Below are 20,500 nucleotides of genomic sequence, written 5' to 3'. Positions count from 1 at the left end.
ACAGCGGGCAGTGCTTTGACTTGGCCAGCTTCACTCGCGGTCCGCGCGCGGGATCACACGGTATCACGCAACTTTAATTTGTATTTTTCCAGTGACGCTGCAACGACGCTGCAACAACCCAAACAACCTCATGGTGGCTCAAGTGAGCAGGGTGTCTCGTAAATAAAAATGGAGCCTGGAAAACCCTACACAGACTTCACTACAGACTTTAGCAGACTGGTTTAGAAATACCTTAATAGCCAGAAATTTGCCTGCCCTGCCCTAATAAAGAAATATTTGGTTAACTGCGAGTGAATCCTGTTTGCAGCCGTACAACAAACGCAGGACAAATTAAACATTCTGGTTTTCTCCGAGTGCAACGATGATAGACAGACATCATTTGGACAAAATATAGAGCATATTAACCTCCGTTGCTCAGCGAAATGCCTTCCTGTTACGTCCTGTTATCACGGAGTTACAGGCGATAAACGATTTTTGATGGTCACAAGTTTACTTCATTAGCGGTTTATTTTTTTGATTATTAAAGAGTGTTTTTCATTTAAAGGTTTGACTTCGTGCTTATGCAGTAGAGCATTTAGTGCTCTCCCCAATCCCAGACGTTCACATTGCATGTTTGTTTGTAATGGATGCAACCGCGAGATAGGCTACGCGTTTGACGGCAATGAGTTGTTAACAGACATGAACCAAGACATATAGCCCAGCAGCAATCTAGGGACTGTTCGTTATTTATTGAAGGGGCCACCGGAGGAATTTTGAGTGCTTCAGTCAAAAGCTGCATGACCCTCTCTTGCCTGCTAGAAATTGTTCAATGACCCTCCGACAGAATTGTTAAAAAAGACATGTCAAGCAGTCAATTGACTACATTGCAGTCAAGAAGTAGGGCAAATTAAGACACTGTTTTGATTTGCGTAGTTGCGTTACCCCCAACACTGACAATAACACAGACAGCAAATTAAGATATTTTTTCGTTTTGTGGAGCGGCACCAGTAGGATATCAAAGCAGATTTCGATTTTCCCTACCACCGTGTAGTCAAGCCTTAAGCCATACCCAAGTAGCCTTAATCGAGGTAATGTTTAATTATGCATGATTTATTTTGTTATTGAATTCGTAGGCTGGGATTCCTCTCGGTAACAATTATGTTTAAAGGTAGCCTAGCCTCCTGCTTTTTCAGAAGGGGCGGCAGTCAGGCTACTGACAGAGCGATGTACAGTGGCAGAGCGACGCACAGTGGCTGAAAGTGGTACTAAAGCTTCACGCAGCTTCACGCCTCGTAATGCGCAACTGAAGTGGCCATTTGAAAGCGATGCCCACTGTATAGACTGCCATAAAGAGCAATGACATGTATACAGTATATGTGTATGGGCGTTTGTATGTGCATGTGTATGTGCATGCTTGGCGGGGGGCAGTGCAGTGTGTGTGTGTGTTGGTGTGTGTGTGTGTGTGTGTGTGTGTGTGTGTGTGTGTGTGTGTGTGTGTTGGCGGGGGGCAGTGGTGTGTGTGTGTGTGTGTGTGTGTGTGTGTGTGTTGGACGGGGGGCAGTGGTGTGTGTGTGTGTGTGTGTGTGTTGGCGGGGGCAGTGGTGTGTGTGTTTGTGTGTGTGTGTGTGTGTGTGTGTGTGTGTGTGTGTGTGTGTTGGCGGGGGCAGTGGTGTGTGTGTGTGTGTTGGACGGGGGGCAGTGCAGTGTGTGTGTGTGTGTGTGTGTGTGTGTGTGTGTGTTGGACGGGGGGCAGTGGTGTGTGTGTGTGTGTTGGACGGGGGGCTATGTGTGTGTGTGTGTTGGCTGGGGCAGTGGTGTGTGTGTGTGTGTGTGTGTGTGTGTGTGTGTGTGTGTGTGTTGGACGGGGGGCAGTGCAGTGTGTGTGCAGGGTGCAGGGCTGATTTGTTGGCCCTCTCACCCTCGGGGTTTATTTTGCACTTCAGGGCTCTTCATGTTTTATGATCCAAACAATGCACATTCAGATTCTGAGGGAGAGAAAAACAAGAGAGAGAGAGAGAGAGACTAAAAGGATAGCAGCAGTTTCTATGGCGACAAGCCGCTGGCCGTATATAGTGTGGAGGGAGCTGTGGATCTGAGGAATAGCCCTGGTGACAGAGTCTTATGCTCTTTCTTTCTTTCTCTCTTTCTTTCTCTCTTTCTTTCTTTCTCCTTCTTTCTTTCTCTCTGCCACTTTACCTTTTTTCATTTATTTCCTCCTCTATCTTTTTTAATCTGTCGTTCTATGTCTGTCTGTCTGTCTGTCTCTCTCTCTCTCCATTTGTTGAGGGCACAGATGTTATATATGTAAGGAGTGCTGTTCAGAGCTCCAATAAGTTCTCTCGTGTCTTTACTCCTGGTTCCTCTCTAGGCTGAACCGTAGAACAGTTAGAACTCAGATCTTAATTCAGCCCCCGGTCCTCGTTGTGGCCATTTCTCTTTGTGATGTTCTGCATGCGTGCGTGTGTTAATGACTGTGTGTGTGTGTGTGTGTGTGTGTGGGCGCATGTGTGAATTTCATTAAAATGGAGCCCTTCTGGTGTTGGATGTGGATAAACAGACCTGTGCATCATGTCAGGATTGATAAAAATATGGCGTGTGAGAAAGCACATATTTCCCTCAGGCTGTTCCACTTCATTATGGAGAACCTAAAACATGGACCTCAAAGGCCTGGTTCTGAGTACTCAGAAAAGTGGTTCTGGGTTCTGCCTCAGGGAACCATAATCTAAACAGTGAATATTTAATATGTAAGGTTCTCCCAACTCTTTCTCGTCCACTTTTGAGCACATCAGACATCTCAGTGGAGGAGTCCCTACCCAGCTCTGACTTCTGAACTCGCGCGCACACACACACACACACACACACACACACACACACACCTTACCCACCTCTGAACTTGGGGGTTCGACTTCAACTCAGTTCCTCTGAGTGTAGCCAACACAAACACAGTTGAAAAAGTGCACAATGTAAAAATGTTTATACATTTACTCCACCAAAACTGTTAGTTTTGCTCTCTTTTAGTTACTTTTAACAGCCACACACACACACACACACACACACACACACCCTAATTTGCACCTAACTGTTTCTCCCCCTTCAAGCCTGAGAATCTCCTGCTGGCCAGCAAGATGAAGGGAGCGGCTGTGAAGTTGGCGGACTTTGGCCTGGCCATCGAGGTGCAGGGAGACCAACAGGCTTGGTTTGGTAAGTCTCCTTTACCCAAGCATGCACACACACACACACATGCGCACATGCTCACACATGCACACACACACACATGCGCACACACACACATGCGCACACACACACACACACACACACACACACCCACACACACATTTATTCCTTACATTAAAACAACAACACTTAGTAAAGCACCCATAAACATTAGTGAGACGTAAGACACCATGCTAAATGAATGTGTTGTGTTGATCGCTAAGTAAGCAGAAGATTAGCTTTACTCTTATTTACTCCCATGCATTTGCATGCGTTTATTTAGCATGCGCTAAGTCCACTGAAATACTGTGCAGCACAGATATTTCATCGACTTTTGTGCTCGATCCTGACCTTTGACCCTGGTGTTGTTAGCACTAGGCTCTGCCAGTCTGGCTACAGGCTCTCCGAGCTACAGCTACTTTGCTCACGGCAGCTGATTATTGATTATTGATTATTGACTGGCTCGTCCCTGATCTGGCCTGGATGTGGTACACACCTCCACCTGCTGACTGTGCTAAGCTAAGATGCTAAAAACATGTGGGTGGGACAGTGGTTAGCATTGGTGCCTTTCAAATAGTTCACCCCGGGTTCAATGCCTGGTCAGTGATAATTGCTGTTTCACTAATTCACGGATTGGGATAAATGCAGAGACCAAATTTCCCTCACAGGATCAAAAGAGTATATATATTTATACTATACTTATACATATTGTGAATGTGGACAATACAGTGTGTATTGTACAAACCCCCCCCTGTCAGGTTCCACTTAACGTTTCTCCTCAGCCTCTGCGGGCCATTGTGTTTCTGTTTGTTCCTGTGGTTTGGGCTGCAGTGTGTGTCTGCGTGCTAAGCGGCTCGGTGACAGTGCCTGCATTATGTAAATAAAACAGTGTGTTTTTTTATTTCGGAGTGCTTTTTTATGAGCTGTTCTCAAAAAGGTCGGCTGTGTTGGTTGATCCTGCATCAGCTGATGAGGAGAGGGAGGGAGAGAGAGAGAGAGAGAGGGAGAGCAACAGGAGGGTGATGTAACAGTGCAGGGCTTGCGGCGTCTCTTAGTGCTGCTGGACACTCCTGAGTGCCTCAAGCCCCCTGCTGGTGAATGTGGGCAAGTGCAAGCAAAGGAGTATGAAGGGTGAGGATACAGACTAGCAAAGAGAAGTTGAGGGAGGTGTAGATGGATAGCGTGGAGAGAGAGAGAGAGAGAGAGGAGAGAGAGAGAGAGAGAGAGAGAGAGGAGAGAGAGAGAGAGAGAGAGAGAGAGGAGAGAGAGAGAGAGAGAAAGAGGATAAGTTGTGAGATATTCAGCATTTTAGTTTCTGCAGTCGTTTATCCTTTTCTTGCATCTCTCTGTTTCTTTCTGTTTCTTTCTCTGTCTCTCCCTCCCTCGTTCTCTCTCTCTCTCTCTCTTCTCTTTGCTGCCAGACACTCTGGACCCAGGCCAGCATAGCTCAGTCGCTCCAAAAGACCACTGCAGTGTCTCCCCCTCTCCTATCAACCCCCATCTATCCTTCCATCTCTCTCTCTCTCATTCTCTCTCTTTCTCTTCATCTCTCCATATTTCTGTCTTAATCTTCTACCCTCCTCACTACAGCCACAGTATTCTGCATCACTTCTTAATCTGTCCTGTGTGTGTGGGGGGGGGGGGGGAAGAGAGAGAGAGAGAGAGAGAGAGAGAGAGAGAGAGAGAGAGAGAGAGAGAGAGAGAGAGAGAGAGAGAGAGATCGGTGCTTGCAGTACATGTCTACTGTAAGTCTCTTGCTGGCTCCTCTTTTACTTTCTGGTGTTCTCTCTCTCTCTCTCTCTCTTTTTTCTCTTTCTCTCCCTCCCTCCCCCTCCCACTCTGATTTGTCTGATTTGTTTCTTTCCTTATTAAGAATTACTTCCACTCTCTTGCTTGTTCTCTCTCTCCGTCTGAGGCAACTGTCTCTTCCTCTCCGTTTATTGTGACCTTCCATCCTCCTCCACTTTTCTCTCTATCTCTCTCTCTTTTTTGTTTGTTTCTTTGTATTGTATTATTCTCTGTGTGTGTTATGCATGGCTGTGTTTGGGTGTGTGTGTAGTTTTTAGTGTGTTAAGATTGTTCCGTTAGGGTCTCTTTTATTGGTAAATAAAGGAAAGTGATGCCATATCTTCTTTCAATATCTGCCTTTTCTATTTCTGTCCACTCCTCACAAAAACATACACATTCACAGAGAGAGAGAGAGAGAGAGAGAGAGAGAGAGAGAGAGAGAGAGAGAAAGAAAGAAAGACATAAACATTCACTCTTCAACATCCCACTCTAACAGAGAGAGAGAAAGAGAGAGAGAGAAAAAAAAGAGAGAGGGAGAGAAACAGAGAGAAAGAAAGAGTTTCTTCATCCATCTGCTTTCTTCCTCTCCCACTCTGTGTGGGCTGCTGTAGAAAAGTTCTAGAGATGACAGAGAAACGATAAAGAAATGATACAGAAACGATAGATAAATGATAGAAAAAGCGATAGAAAAGAGATAGAGAAGCAATGTAAAAAATAATAGAGAAACGATAAGGAAAGATACAGAAACGATAGATACTGTAGTGTAGATGATAGAAAAGCGATAGAGAAACAATAAAGAAACAATGGAGAAATGACAGAGAAACGATAAAAAAATTATTGAACATGATCCATCAGAAGAGGGCAGATCTTCTGGGTAAGAGTCACAAACAGTCAAGTCTATCTACTTTAGTTACCTACCATGATTCTACAGATCTCTTGTGAATAGTCCTGCAGGAGAAGGAAGCTTGTTGTAGCCCACATATCTGCCATTTCCGTGGCATTGCAGTGTACCAAAAGTGACCTTTCCTGCCCTGCCATTCCTGCCCTGCCTCTCCTGACCCCAAACTCTATCCCCAGGTGTGTTTCACAATGTGAGCTGGTCAGTAGATGGTCAGTAGATGGTCAGTAGATGGTCAGTAGATGGTCAGTAGATGGTATAATATCGTATTCTTCCCTTTTTTCCTGCTTTCCTGATAGGATTCGCCGGCACCCCGGGCTACCTCTCCCCTGAGGTGCTGAGGAAAGACCCCTACGGCAAACCAGTGGACATCTGGGCCTGTGGTAAGGCTCCCCTGCACATCCCACGATGCATTGCAGTGCTGATATTCCACTTGTTTAGCTTGTGCTCAACTGGCTCTTCCTATTGCTTCTCCTCACTCTGGTCTTTCTTGTGTTCTCTCTTCATTTGTTTGGTTGTTTCTTTCTTTCATTGTTCTTTTTCCCTTCCTTCTTTAATCATTCCTTCCTTCTTTCTTTCCTTTCTTTCACACAGGTGTGATTCTGTACATCCTGCTGGTGGGTTATCCCCCTTTCTGGGATGAGGACCAGCACAAGCTCTACCAGCAGATCAAAGCTGGAGCGTATGATGTGAGTACGGATCTCCCCACATACAGTACTCCACGCAGGGGCGCCTCTGAGGATGATTCTAAGGCCCCAGATCTGACTAAAAGGGGCTTCATTTGATATTTGAAACGAGTGGTTCTGATGCAGCATGTTCTTACAGCATGTGGGGAATTTTAGTAAATTTGTAGCACAAAACCCCCCCAAAAAAACAAAAGGATAGGTGCATTGATTTTCTCGCAAAAAAGCCAAGCCAAGTCATTCAACCTTACTGATTGCGAAGTTCAAACCATGCTCACAAAAATGTAACAAACTGTTTTGATTCTGGTGGTCGTTCTAAAGCGGAAGGTTCTGCATGGACTGGTTCTCCGACAGGAACTTCCTGCAGAAAAGTTCCTCAGCGCTGGCCCGATGGCCAAACCTAGTTTTAAAGCTGAAACTTCATCCAAAGGCTTTCTAGTGGAAGCCTCAAGGGTCCCTCCCTGGAGAGGAGCTAAAGTGCTGCTATGGGATCTGGATTACAGCCTCTTTTGTAAGAGTGTAGAGGTTTGAGATGTTTGGGGCTCAGTGGGAGGTTTCTGTGTCATGTACTGTGTGTGTGTGTGTGTGGTTGTGTGTTTGTGTGTGTGTGTGGTTGTGTGTGTGTGTTTTTGTATTTATGTGTTTGTTTTTGTTCAGTGTGTGTATGTTTGTGCATTTATGTGTCTGTGTTTGTTTTTCTTCAGTGTGTGTATGTATGTATGAGTTTATAAGTGTGTGTGTGTGCGCGCGCGCGCCCTCTCTGGCTGTTTAATGTTTAATGGAGCCGATTGAGGGCTGTGCTGGCTATATTGATCCTGTCAGAGCATCCCTGACGCATTGCAGAGAGATGGCTACCTCATTCTTGTGTGTGTGTGTGTGTGTGTGTGTGTCTGTGTGTGTGTGTGTGTGTGTGTGTGTGTGCGCGCGCGCACACGTTTGACAGAAAAGTTAGGGGTTTGAGAGAGATGGCTATCTCCTTCCTCTTTATTTGTGTGTAAGAGGATGAAGGAGAGAAAGAAAGGGAAAAAGAGAGAGAGAGAGAGCGAGAGCGAGATGCATTGATAGAGAGGCGCTCGTGGTTCAGCTGGAATTCGCTGCCACTGGTGCTGGTGATGAGATTTAATCAGAATGCTTTTCATGAAAAAGCACTATGGCGCACACACACACACACCTTTTATGAAAAAGCATCACGGCAAACAGCCACTGAAAGGAGCAAATTACATTTTCCTGGAAAAGGGAGGGGGCACAGCGTTCCCAGAATGACACAAAATTGAGATGATTGTCCTCAAAAGATTATTCTTACGCCACCTTCACACTGGCAAATCAGCTCCGATATTCGCAACGCTCCCCCAGTGGACGTTGTACTACACCGTTCAAAGTGTTGGAAGCATTTCGAGTTTGGGAGCCAAACGTACAATAGTAATATTTTAATTAATATTTTAACTAGTTTTAACTAACTGCCCTAATAACGTTAGGAAACCATGTAAGACAATGACATAACAAAAAACTTTGCTTGGAAATAACTGTTTATTTTACACCAACCGTTCATTTTATTTTTCACAATATGGGCTTGAGCACCACTATGGATATTGCACGTCCCTCTTTTCGATGACTTCTGTTATAAACTTTATTGTGTAAAAGCATGTACTATAATATGCTATCATAAAAGATAATTATTCAGTTTGTTTATCAGCACCATAGCAACAGTCTGATTATCAGTTTGGATCTGTATGGCACCTGTCGTACGAGTTCAATTTTTTTAACGCATCCGGATGACCAGCACTCATTCGCATCGGTTCGGACCCATTGGCATGTGGTCTGGGAATCTCCATAGGAAATTAATATCTTCCGGTCATTTCGCTGCCGTATCTACAGTGTCAATGTGAAGGCGGCATTACACACACACACGCACACACACACACTCAAAAAGTGGACAAATTGGGCATACACGTACCATATACAGTATGGGTCAGAGTGCCACGGTGACCGAGGTTTGAATCCGACCTGCGGTCATTTCCCGATCCCACCCCATCTCTCTCTCCCACTTGCTTCCTGTCTCACTCTCCACTGTCCTGTCCAAATAAAGGCAAAAAAACCTAAAAAAATATACTTAAAAAAAGTGGACAAATTTGGACACACACCGTTATTGGTAGATCACAAGCTCTTTTCTTTGAGGTTAGCTTGCTAGCTCAGTTTGTGTGTGTGTGTGTGTGTGATATAACGGGAAGAGCAGTGTAGTGTTTGAATCCATTGGTGGTGCGCACATAATAGAAAGATGTTGATGTGTATGTGGTTTTAGAGTGAGCATTGTCTTTGTGCGTGCGTGCGTGCGTGCGTGTGTGCGTGCGCGTGCATATGAGGCTGCAGCATCTCCTGAGCAGCATGTCTGTGTGTGTATAACGTGATTAAGACTGTGGTGTGGCCAGGCACACAAATGGATGGATAATACAGTCATGCTACGCTTTTAAAACGCCCCTCTGCCGCAACCCTAATTCAATTAGCCTCTCGCACACAGCCTATTCTGTGTGTGTGTACTGTGTGAGCACTACAAACCGCTCAAGGCATGAATGTATGCCCTTTTACATCCAAAAGCAGAAAAACACGCAGTGCGTGTATGTGGTATGTGGTTCTAGGTGTGTGTGTGTGTGTGTGTTTATAGGTCTAGGTTTGTGTGTGTGTGTGTGTGTGTGTGTGTCTGTCTGTCTGTCTGTCTCTGTCTCTCTCTCTATGTGTGTGTGTGTGTGTGTGTGTGTGTGTCTGTCTGTTAGTGTTTATGGATCAGTGTGTGTGTGTGTGTGTGTGTGTGTGTGTGTGTGTGTGTGTGTGTGTTAGTGTTTATGGGTCAGTGTGTGGTTAGGAGGCCCGACCGCCGGCTGAGTATGTGTTTGTCTCGCTCTACTCAGTTTCCCTCCCCTGAGTGGGACACAGTCACGCCTGAGGCCAAGAACCTCATCAACCAGATGCTGACCATCAACCCCGCCAAGAGGATCACGGCCGAGCAGGCCCTCACGCACCCATGGGTCTGCGTAAGTGTCCCGGAAAAGACTACATCTCCCAGAATCCCTTGCAGTGACCATGCTGCATTTTTTTTAATGATTATTATTAATAGTCTTTTTGTATTACGATTTTCAGTGAAGATATCACATGACAAATAACCTTTTATCCAGTATCCAAAAAAGACACACACTGAAAGGGCTGTTATATGCATAGTTTTGCATGTTCATAAATCATTTAGTTATTTGTGTGTGTAGAATATGCATCCATGTGTGTGCAAGTTCTTGGTACTTTCCTCTTTGGAAATATATTCTCCCTCATCTCTTTTTTTAATGAACTCATTTATTCTTTCATTCATCATTTATGTATTTCTTCTCTTTTGTCTAAATCTGGTTCTCCGTCACTTCCTTTCCTGCAGCAACGCTCAACTGTGGCCTCCATGATGCATCGCCAGGAGACTGTGGAATGCCTGCGCAAGTTCAACGCCAGACGGAAGCTCAAGGTGAAGGAGATGGGGACCCTTTTGACCTCAGCCCCAACCCTTTCCTGCACCCTGTCGTCCTCAGCATTTTTCTCTGAAACGAGCTGAACAGCTCGTCATCTTCCTCATCCTTCTTCTTCTTCTTCTCCTCTTCCTCTCTCCACCACAGGGAGCCATTCTCACAACCATGCTGGTTTCCAGAAACTTCTCAGGTATGCTGCCCCTTGTGGACTGTGTGAGACTGACGCTTTCTCTTCCTCTGTCCTTTCTTTTGTCTCTCAAATGCCCTGTTTACTGTCACTGAGGAGCCACCTGTAGGCAACGCTGGAGAACTCAGCAGTGAGGAGGAAGAAGAGTGGAGAGGGAAGAAGGAAATGGCGTTATTAAGGGTTCTAGTTCTAGTACCCCAAGGTCCAATGCTGGGGTAAAGGGTTCTAGTTCTAGTACCCCAAGGTCCAATGCTGGGGTAAAGGGTTCTAGTTCTTGATGACTGAGGGTTCAATGCTGGGGTAAAGGGTTCTAGTTCTTGATGACTGAGGGTTCAATGCTGGGGTAGGGGGTTCTAGTTCTTGATGACTGAGGGTTCAATGCTGGGGTAGGGGGTTCTAGTTCTTGATGAATGAGGGTTCAATGCTGGGGTAAAGGGTTCTAGTTCTTGATGACTGAGGGTTCAATGCTGGGGTAGGGGGTTCTAGTTCTTGATGACTGAGGGTCCAATGCTGGGGTAGGGGGTTCTAGTTCTTGATGACTGAGGGTCCAATGCTGGGGTAAAGGGTTCTAGTTCTTGATGACTGAGTGTTCAATGCTGGGTAAAGGGTTCTAGTTCTTGATGAATGAGGGTTCAATGCTAGGGTGAAAGGTTCTAGTTATTGATGACTAAGAGTTCAGTTCCAGGTTTGAGGCCTGGACTTGTTGGTCAATAAACTTCTTTAGGTCGTTGCTTTCCTAATGGGGTTTCATGTTACAATTATCTATTAGATAACTTGGATGGTGGTGTGTGTGTGTGTGTGTGTGTGTGTGTGTGTCACTTTTGATGGGTGCCCTCTTGAGTTTGATGATGGTTGGCTGTTGATGTTGAATGACTAGATGGTATTGATGTAATAAATGCTGAGGTTTTGGGTTAGCTGGGGGGTTTTGAGGGTGGGTGTAAAACTCCTTTAGTGCTGAAGGATCCAGGAGACCCTAAACTCAATTGTAAACTATTTGCTCTATGTCTGTCTGTGTCCATTTGCTGTGCCTCTTATAACCTTCTTGCCTGTTTTGCAGATTTTTCCTCTTAATTCCTCTTTTTCCTCTTAATGTTTTCTATAAATCATTGCCATTGTCTTAACAATTCATGTACAAATTAACTTTTTTCAGGGGATGTTATTACATGACTATGTTTAACTATAAGATAGTGAGGAGAAAGAGTAAATTTCACCCAAAGCAGTGATGTAAATGTATACCAGGGGGGAAATGGCAGTTGTCTTGAAACTAGAATTTAGAATTGAGAATACAGAAGCCTCAGAAGCTTCTAGAACCTTCTAGAAGCAGTGTTGTCCTCAGTGTTATCCTCCCAGGGTTGATCTCATTTGCATAGCTCCTCCCAACTCAATGCCTCTCTGTCCAATAGTGGGCCGGCAGCATACCAGCCCTGCTGCTGCCACCACAAGCACTGCCGCGCTCGCACAGGAAGGTATGTCCGAGAGGGGCCCTGACCAAAACACCACCTCCTGCCCCAACAACACCCTTTAGCGGCCTTTACACTGTTGCGTAGTTTCAGCTCCAAAACGACTGGAAGCTATTCATTCCCTATGAGGAACTGCAGACCACGTACGTAAGAATGGGTCCGAACAGATGTGTCGAAAATCCGACAGATAGTCCGGCAAATCCAGTCCGACAGACCTACAAAGACTGCGTTGTTATGCTTATGTAGAGTGTCATAACAGTCGTTTCAAAGTCAGCATCATCGGCAAATATTTTCCACGTTCAAGTAGAATAAGAAGACGTTTTATGTTTTAAGAAAATGTTTTAAGTAAACATGTTAATGGTCCGTAATTGTAACCGATTAGTTTAATTCAGGGTACACTAATTGACGATTTGCTGCCATCTTTCTTTCTCACCGTTGATAGTTGTGCTCAGTAGGTGTGTAGTGTCATGCCAACGTCCGGTTGGGGGCAGCTTGCAATAACCGGAGCTGAAAATACGCAGCGGTTTGAAGGCCGCTTTTACAAGGCCTTCAGATGCAACGCAACAATGGCACACCGGCGCTCTGTAGTCCGTTACTTTGTAAGGACACAAGAGGCATGCTCTGCACCGCCCGGCTAGCTTGAGTGCACGCCGCGGCCAAGGTTTCAAACTTGGTCAAACTTTGACCGCGGCGCGGTGCAAACTACCGTTTTGCACTGGACACAGTGGCCAGCGCAACACACGGCGCAAGTGGCTTTGTAGCTGAAAGGGCCTTTACTGGTACCCTCTCAAAAAAAAAAAACGATCCCAAAACCCCCCTTCCCTTCTTTTTGCGCCCATTGCTCAACTGCTGATCCATCCAGTCTCCAGCATGCAGCCTACACACACACACACACACACAATAAACACACACGCGCACACATACACACACGAACATTAAACACGTTTGCCTGTAATCGTGGATAAAATGTTGACCATTTTGTCCAGCATCAACTCCTGTTTGGTGTGTGTGTGTGTGTGTGTGTGTGTGTGTGTGTGTGTGTGTGTGTGTGTGCCTTGTCACATATTTATGCATGACACCAGAGAGTATTTGCTATGTTGATCTCTGTGTTGTGGTAACCGGGGATGCTGAGGTAGTGTGTGTGTGTGTGTGTGTGTGTGCGTGCGTGCGTGTGTGTGTGTCTGTTTGAGTCTCTCCTCGCAGACACACACAGGAGTAAACAAGTAGGACGCAGTAGACTCTGTAGACCACTGTGGCAGTCCACTGCAGTCTTCATTCTGCATAATGTTTAAATGCAGTTTTACACGTACACACACACACACACAAACACACGCGCACACTCTCACACACACACACACACATGCCAGTCACAGGGTGATATGTTGATTTTCATAATCATATTTTCACATAATCATATAATAATTATAATTTGTTGCACCTTATACAGTACATGTATTATGCAGTGCCCACACACACACACACACACACAGGATCTAATGGCTGGCCTGGCCAGTGACAGTTTAGCGCTGTGAAACAGGCAACACACACACACACACACACACACACACACACACACTGTATCTTATCTAGGGATCTAATGGACAGCCTGAGTACCAAGAGCATCAGTTTAGCTCCAGTCACAGTCACAGTCACAGTTTAGCCCCATGAATCCAGACCTCCCAATGCCAGCATCTAATTGTGTCAGTGCCAGCAGTGACATGCATGCGCGCGCACACACACACACACACACACACACACACACACACACACATACTAACACACATGCGTGCACTCGTTCAGACACACACAAAAATCAGCCATTGATCACTGCTGTGGGAAGTAAAGTACACACACACACACACACACACACACACACAGAAATACACACATTGTCTGGCTCATTGAGATTTACATTGCCCATTGATCTTGTCTGTAACAGCATTGAATTAGCAACCACACCCACACACACACACACACCCCCCCCCACACACACACGCACCCACACACACACACACAGCTGCTTTTCATACGCCTCCATTCTTACCCAGAACCATTTTATATTTAAAATGTAAAACAATGCACTCCCTGAGCCACCCCAACACTCCCTACACTGCTATCTGACCAAACACAATAGCAATCCACACACACACACACACACGCACACACACACACACACACACACAATCTGACCAGACACAATGGCAATCCACACACACACACACACACACACACACATTCATTATTCATTATTCCGTTTCCCTCTTAATTTCTGCTTCACCTTCGCTTGGCTTTGTCCAGTTGTCCACTTAGTTATGAGTCTTGTCAGGGTTCACTGATGTCGGAGACAGGGGCAGGAGACAGGAGCTCCCCGTCTCTCACTCAGTTTCCCAGGTCCTGATTCACTAAAGCCCAAACACAAGGATGTGCAGAACCAATAACGAGGTCGCTGATTGGATGGGAAGCTTGTCCCGGACCAATCGTAGATGATGTTCTTGCTTGGTTATGCATAAGCTTGCATTGGTCGGTTTTAGTGACTCAGGGTCAGACCTTTTTTTTTGTAATAAGTCTTAGATACTTAGTACATCTCATACCCTATCGCTTAAAACCCTTAAGCTATTACTCCCTCTCCAACACCCCTTTTGGTTCCGAGACCCTAACACCACCCCCCCCCCCCCCCCCCCCCCACACACACCACCCCCCCCCCCCCCTTGCTGAGGGCGCTGGGGCTGTCGAAGACTGGACGGCAGGAGCGGGGTTGGCTTGCTGCCAATCGTCAGACCCGACGCGACCTGTAGCGCGGGTCCAGCGAGAGAAAGGTGGACTACTGAGAGGAGGAAGCCTGCTGACGGGCAGAGAGGGATGGAGAGAGAGAGAGAGAGAGAGAGAGAGAGAGAGAGAAAGAGATAGAGAGAAGGAGAGAGAGATAGAGAGAGGGAGAGAGAGAGAGAGAGGAAGAGAGAGTGAGAGAGTGAGAGAGAAAAAGAGGGAGAGAGAGAGAAAGAGATTGCTGACAGGCAGAGAGAAGAAGGGAACAACAGAGAACAGAGAGTAAGAGGAGAGGGGGAGAGGAAAGGAGGGAGAGAAAACAAATCCTGTACTGTTTATGCTTTGGCAACACTGTTTTGAATGGTCATGCCAATGAGAGAGAGAGAGAGAGACAGAGACAGAGACAGAGACAGAGACAGAGACAGAGACAGAGACAGAGAGAGAGAGAGAGAGAGAGAGAGAGATGTGAGGGATTAAGAAGTGATGATAAAGGCCAGAGAAATTAAAATACTGTAGATTGTGATAAGGATGAACAAGAGAAAGAGGTTAAGATGAGATGAGATGGCAGAATAAAAGATGTAGATAAATGCAGAAAGTAGTAAGCAGGACTTTACTAGGAGCATGGAGAAAACAATTTTCAGGAGGAAGAGGAAGGCAGAGAAAAGAGAAAAGTTTTAGAAAGTGGGCGAGAGTAGGTGGTAGCTAATCTGGAAAAGACACATTGCACCAAATAAGACAGAGTGGGAGAGATAAATAGTCGATAGATGGATGATGATTGGATAGTTTGATAGAGGTAGAGGGACAGAGACCAATGAATATAGAGATATAGAGAGACAGAAATTATGTTATGGTTATTGGTCCTATATAATGGCATTCTGCTGTGGTTTTGTAACACTGCATATAAACAGTCATGCTAATAAATCAACATTGAAACTTGAGAGAGCTGAGAAGATATGATTCTGCCTTGGCCTCTACAGCTGCTGCCAGTAATATCTCTGCATTTAAACTCACTGCACTGAGAATGAATAGCTTCTCTCTCTTTCACATAAACAGAAGCGGAGTATGTTCAGCGACTACTGCTGTTTACTCTCTTAAGACTCTTTTAGACTCTTAAGGTACTTTATGAAAGCACAGTTCCATGTAGCTCCATAATTCTGTCACCACGACGACCACCACTCTTCTCACCTGGGTATACGGTCTGGACCACCCGTGCTAACGCTAATGCGTGTTCCAGCCGCTAATGCTTCTGTGAGAGCGGACTACCTGAAATAGAGCAAGCTAATGAGGTATAGTGGCGTGTTAGTCATCACCAGTAATGCTTCCAGCTATCAAGGCAGATGGAAAAGAAAAGACAAGGAAGGAAAGAGAAAAAAAGACATTGGTTGTAGGTCATACTGCAGTGTTAGCTGCTTGCAAGGTAAGCTAACTTTTAAGATAACTTTGAAATTAGCGTGAATCATTTCCATCATAGAGGAACTTGAACACTTGAACTTGAACATTTTGGTGATTGTACTGGAAGCCTTAATGTGTCTGAGTCAGTCATCCAATCAGTGTGTTTTAACACTAAATCTTGACCAATCGGCTGTATGTAAGTGTCAACAGACACTGCTGAGATGTTATGGGCTGCAGAGACATATTTTCAAATAGTTATGTCTAAGTATCCTCATCACTCTAGCATTGCATCTTGCTTTAAATATTATCCTATTTCTATAGCATTGTGACTCTAAATCTGCAATTTATGGTAATTTGTAAATGCTTGTAGCATGTCAGCTAGGCTAATGATGAGCTGATAAAGTTTGTAGATGTCACACTACTTTAAAGACTTTCCTGCTTGCCATGCTTGTCTCACCAGTGATAACTATCCTCCTTTGGCTTGTTCATATCGTTTGCGTCCTTGAATTAATCTGCTGCACAGTACCTTCAGAGGTCACCCAAGGTCAAAATGTCTTTTAAAAAGTGACTACAAGCAGGTGACCTGACACCTCACCTCAAGCACGGAGAAAGGCCCTTTACAAGAAGTGATGCATCATGGAAATTGTAGTCGCTAACTGCTGATACTGCATGGCTGGCTGCCTGATAAGAAACTACTCTCTCCACTCTTTCCCCTCTCTCTTCCCATTTGGAGCGATGCATGACTAAGGGAATGGTGCCTGCCACTCACTGGTTTCATCCTTTCTTTCCGTGCACTAGTTGTTCTCTTATACTCCTCGTCATGGTTTTCATTTTGTTCCATTTTCTTGCTCTGTTATTTAAGGAAGGTAAGGACTGTTTCAAAAACAGTTTAGAGGGATGGAGTTTGCATTGCCTTGATATTGTGTGTGTGTGTGCTGCTCTGTACTCTATGTACTGTATGTTTTGTGTGTGTGTGTGTGTGTGTGTTCGTGTGTGTGTTTGAGTTAAAAAGACCCTAAAGGACATGAAAAGGAAAGGTCTCCTATCCCTCGTCACCTTTTACACTAAATAACATTTGACTGATAGGAAATTGGTCATAGACTTGATTTTTATTGGTTCCCCTGTTTTAATATATTGGAAAACTGGCTTTTAGGATGATTACAGTGACAATGAAAATTGTACTTCTCAAAATTTCCCCCCCTAAGAAGACAAATATTGTCATGTCAATCCATAAAATTATTCTTCAAATGCTGAAGGGTTTTTCAGAGAAGAATTCGGAACAAAAACAATGGGAGGAATTTGCTTTGAAAATTTTGCAAGAGTCCAAGACTGACATGGTTTTAATCCTGAGAGTAATATTTCCCTGTTTATTTTCAGCTTGCAGGAGTTTGCTCAATAAGAAGGCAGATGGTTCGAAGGTAAGGTGTCTTAGTGCTGATGCCGTGCACTCTTTCTTTCTCCTTCTCTCTTTCCTCCCTCTATCTCTCTCAATCTCTTCCTCAGGTGCTGCCCTACTTTTTGTCCAACTTTCTCCTCCGAAGTTCTGTGAACTTTAGTTTTTTTTTTTGTTTCTTTAGTGTCCTGCAAGTGTTCCAAAGGCATTCTCTCTCTGTGCAGGCAGTGAATCACTTCAAACAGGGCAACGTGCCAGACTTAATTGTATCGTTCCCCACGCTTGAGCCCATTACATGTTTGTTCAGAGCTCTGCCTCGACGATCCCGCTGAAGTCTCTAGTGTCCGAAAAAAAGAAAGGGACCTGGCTGTAGACGCCCTCGGACAACGAGGGACATGTTGTCGTGTCGTGTCGTGTCTTGTCTCGGGGTCTCTGTAGCAGAGCCTTATCGTCCTGAGACCACGAGAAGTTTCGGAAAGAGGGATGGGGAGGGGTGAGCACTTTTGTCTCTGACGGTTAGCGGGCAATTACAGGGAGAACAGGCTTACCACGGCTGCCAGGAAGAGTCATTGGTGACGAGGAGGATCTTCTCCGCTGCCCCACAAAGTGCTTAGATATGTATCCGCCTTACTAACGCTATTTAAGCATTGTTGTTGTGGTTTTCTTTATGACGACTGCAAAGGTTGGTTAACGAAGCCCAATTTATGGCTGGCTGGCTTCGTGGTATGGTTCAGACCAGGTCCTGTGGGTCTTCAAAAGAGGTCTCGGGCTTAATGTGGAAAGGGTTTAGTTCAGACCAAATCAATCTTCCTGTGTGGAACTGATCGATTTGGGCAGCCATGTCTGACTTAGTTAAATGGAAATCATTTAGTCCTAAATCACTCTCACAAATTACAGACTCCATTCTTGCGAGTAATATGATAGATTAACTATATAAACTGAGGACAAGTTTAACATTTTGATCACCTAGGCCTCAGGAATGCTAAAAAAAAAGAAACATTTGCCCTGAAGTCGTTCACTGCCTGCAAAATGTTTATAGGCTGAAGCAGATATCAGTCAGGATGCCAAGTGTTGCTACATTGGACACCCAGTCTTTGCCATGTTGTCTGGGATGCACTGAATACGAATGCCTACATCCTAAGGTCCTGCTATGCCCACTTGTGATATGCCAGCAACCAATTATTTGCATGCCATCGTTGGTGTGTCTTGCTAGTCTGAAGACATTGGGCAGGACCTGTTGAAATTTTAGGCTGACATTAGCCCTATATGTACTTTGGTTTCTCTTTTGGTTTATGTTATGTTTGAATGAAGTAAGAGGTCATGTACGTGCATGTGTTTGTATGAAAAGAAAAGAAGACTGGAGATACCAATGATTCCTGTTCGCTAATCTGCCTATCAGTATGGAGATTCTGCACACAGCCAACCCACCCATTGGCTGGACCACCTGTCAGTCAACCCTGGTTGTGTGCAAGGATTGGCCGGGGCCTTGATCCTCAAGGGCCCGGCAAGCCAGTAGGGCTACAGGTCCATGCTGATATCATTGCTCTGAACAGGAAGTCATCCCCCCCTTTTTTGTTTGTCTCTTCCTCTCTGCTTCAGCCCCAGACAAACAACACTATAAACAGTGTAGTGAGTGGCAGCAAAGACAGCAACATGCCCTCCTCTGCACCAATGGTACCTCGTCTTCCACTATGTCTCTTTCTGTCCCTCTTTTAGGCCCCTCCCTTTTAGTTAGCCTTGTGCTCTGTTTGTGTTGATTTGTCTCCATGGTAACGCTTTACTTTGAGGTGTTTTTCATTCAGTGACACGACACCTGTATAAGCCTTCCTTGATAGTTCACATAAACATTCGTAGACATTAATGAGTGCTAATTTCTTATGCTGTCGGCTATCATAAACAACGTTGTTGTCAACACCAACGACAGCTAGTTGACACAGCACTTGTTTGAAAATGGTTTTCTTAAACAAAAATATACTAGAGTATACAAGCGTTACATCTGGACAATATCTATAGACAGTCTATAGATAAACCACACAAATAGGTATTAGCCTTGCAAATAGTTGAGTATGCTTTTGTCAGAGAATCTGTGATGAGAGGACGGAGGAAAGAAGTGAGGAGGAACGAAAGAAATAAAGATTGATTGAATGTTAATCCCCACATGTGTTTTAAATAGCATTGGGTCTTTTTCTCCATCAGTTTTAAGTAGAAGAGTTGTTTTTTCTTAGTCATTTTTAGCTTTGTGATTTGTTGTGCTGCATGTATTTACAGTAAGTGGCCGTGGCCATATGCATAACCATAGATCTGTACATTTCTGTACATATATACAACATGTACAGGTGTTAATCTTGCAAATGTTTACGTTTGTTTTGTCATTTGTCATGAAGGGCTTATGCAGGCATCGTGTAGCTCTATTAAAAGCACCCTAAAATGAAGTGTTAACATTTTCATGAGTTTGCCCTAGTTGCATACCCAGTGGTGTTCCTTGATCCCTCAAAGCCTGCCATATTGGGCTTGGATTGTGCTTGCTTTCGGTACTGTTTGATGTTACCAGGCAACTGGTGTGACTGTGTTTGTGTGTGTGTGTGTGTGTGTGTGTGTGTGTATGCGTGTGTTTGCCACAGCAACAGTCTTGTTCCAAGTTTGACAAGAGGTGTACCATCATAGCCACACACACACACACACACACCTTTCTATCTCATACATAAACTCTCACCCTGTACCTCTCTCTCTCTCTTTCTCTCTCTCTCTCTCTCTCTCTCTCTCTCTCTCTCTCTCTCTCTCTCCTACACACCAGCTCTATGAATGGTTTGACCTAGTCTGAGTGGTTTGTTATGTTGCGTTGCGTTGCGTTGCCACGTTCCTTACCTTGCTTGCCAACACAACACTGCGCAGCACAAACAGCCCCAACCAATCTGAGCTAGTCTTCTCTGGCCGAGGCCTTAGGCCCCGCTCCTGTCTGATTGAGGCGGCTAGCCAGCACCATGTCCTCCTCCTCCTCGTCCTCCTCCTCCTCCTCCTCGTCCACACCAGGTGGTGAATCTGGGTCAGGCCGTGGTCCCCTGCGCCCCCTCCCCACTCTAAGAGTGTCATGGCGGGGGCCCTGTGGTGCAACTGCCTACGGCGCCCCGCCCATACTGCATTTGGGTCTGAACGCCCACGGGGACACAGGTTTGAGTCCGACCCTGGGTCATTTCCCGATCTCACCCCTTCTCGCTCTCACACTCACTTCCTGTCGGTCATGCTA

At 45.2% G+C, this 20,500-nt stretch overlaps 1 protein-coding gene across 13 annotated transcripts in view; it reads left to right on the top strand.

Moving 5' to 3' along the window:
- camk2g1 (calcium/calmodulin-dependent protein kinase (CaM kinase) II gamma 1) overlaps positions 1 to 20,500 on the top strand; it is a 34,492-nt gene that overhangs the window by 3,516 nt on the left and 10,476 nt on the right. For 7 of the 13 annotated variants that reach the window (XR_006027270.1, XR_006027271.1, XM_042083757.1 and 4 more), the window contains exons 2-10: positions 3,078 to 3,180; positions 6,178 to 6,261; positions 6,473 to 6,567; positions 9,465 to 9,587; positions 9,974 to 10,057; positions 10,206 to 10,248; positions 11,649 to 11,711; positions 17,241 to 17,281; positions 18,856 to 18,930. Coding sequence is in view for 11 of the 13 variants with exons in the window: in XM_042083757.1 (XP_041939691.1) it covers positions 3,105 to 3,180; positions 6,178 to 6,261; positions 6,473 to 6,567; positions 9,465 to 9,587; positions 9,974 to 10,057; positions 10,206 to 10,248; positions 11,649 to 11,711; positions 17,241 to 17,281; positions 18,856 to 18,930 (684 nt within the window). In the remaining 2 variants the exon portion in view is untranslated. The remainder of the gene's footprint in view (positions 1 to 3,077; positions 3,181 to 6,177; positions 6,262 to 6,472; positions 6,568 to 9,464; positions 9,588 to 9,973; positions 10,058 to 10,205; positions 10,249 to 11,648; positions 11,712 to 17,240; positions 17,282 to 18,855; positions 18,931 to 20,500) is intronic. The other 6 variants (XM_042083760.1, XM_042083755.1, XM_042083756.1 and 3 more) reach the window with 3 other exon arrangements.

The sequence above is a fragment of the Alosa sapidissima genome, chromosome 24 (assembly GCF_018492685.1).
Source record: "Alosa sapidissima isolate fAloSap1 chromosome 24, fAloSap1.pri, whole genome shotgun sequence".
Taxonomy (NCBI): Eukaryota; Metazoa; Chordata; class Actinopteri; order Clupeiformes; family Clupeidae; genus Alosa; species Alosa sapidissima.
Note: the sequence above shows the minus strand (reverse complement) of the source record. Positions and strands in the feature narration are given on the sequence as shown.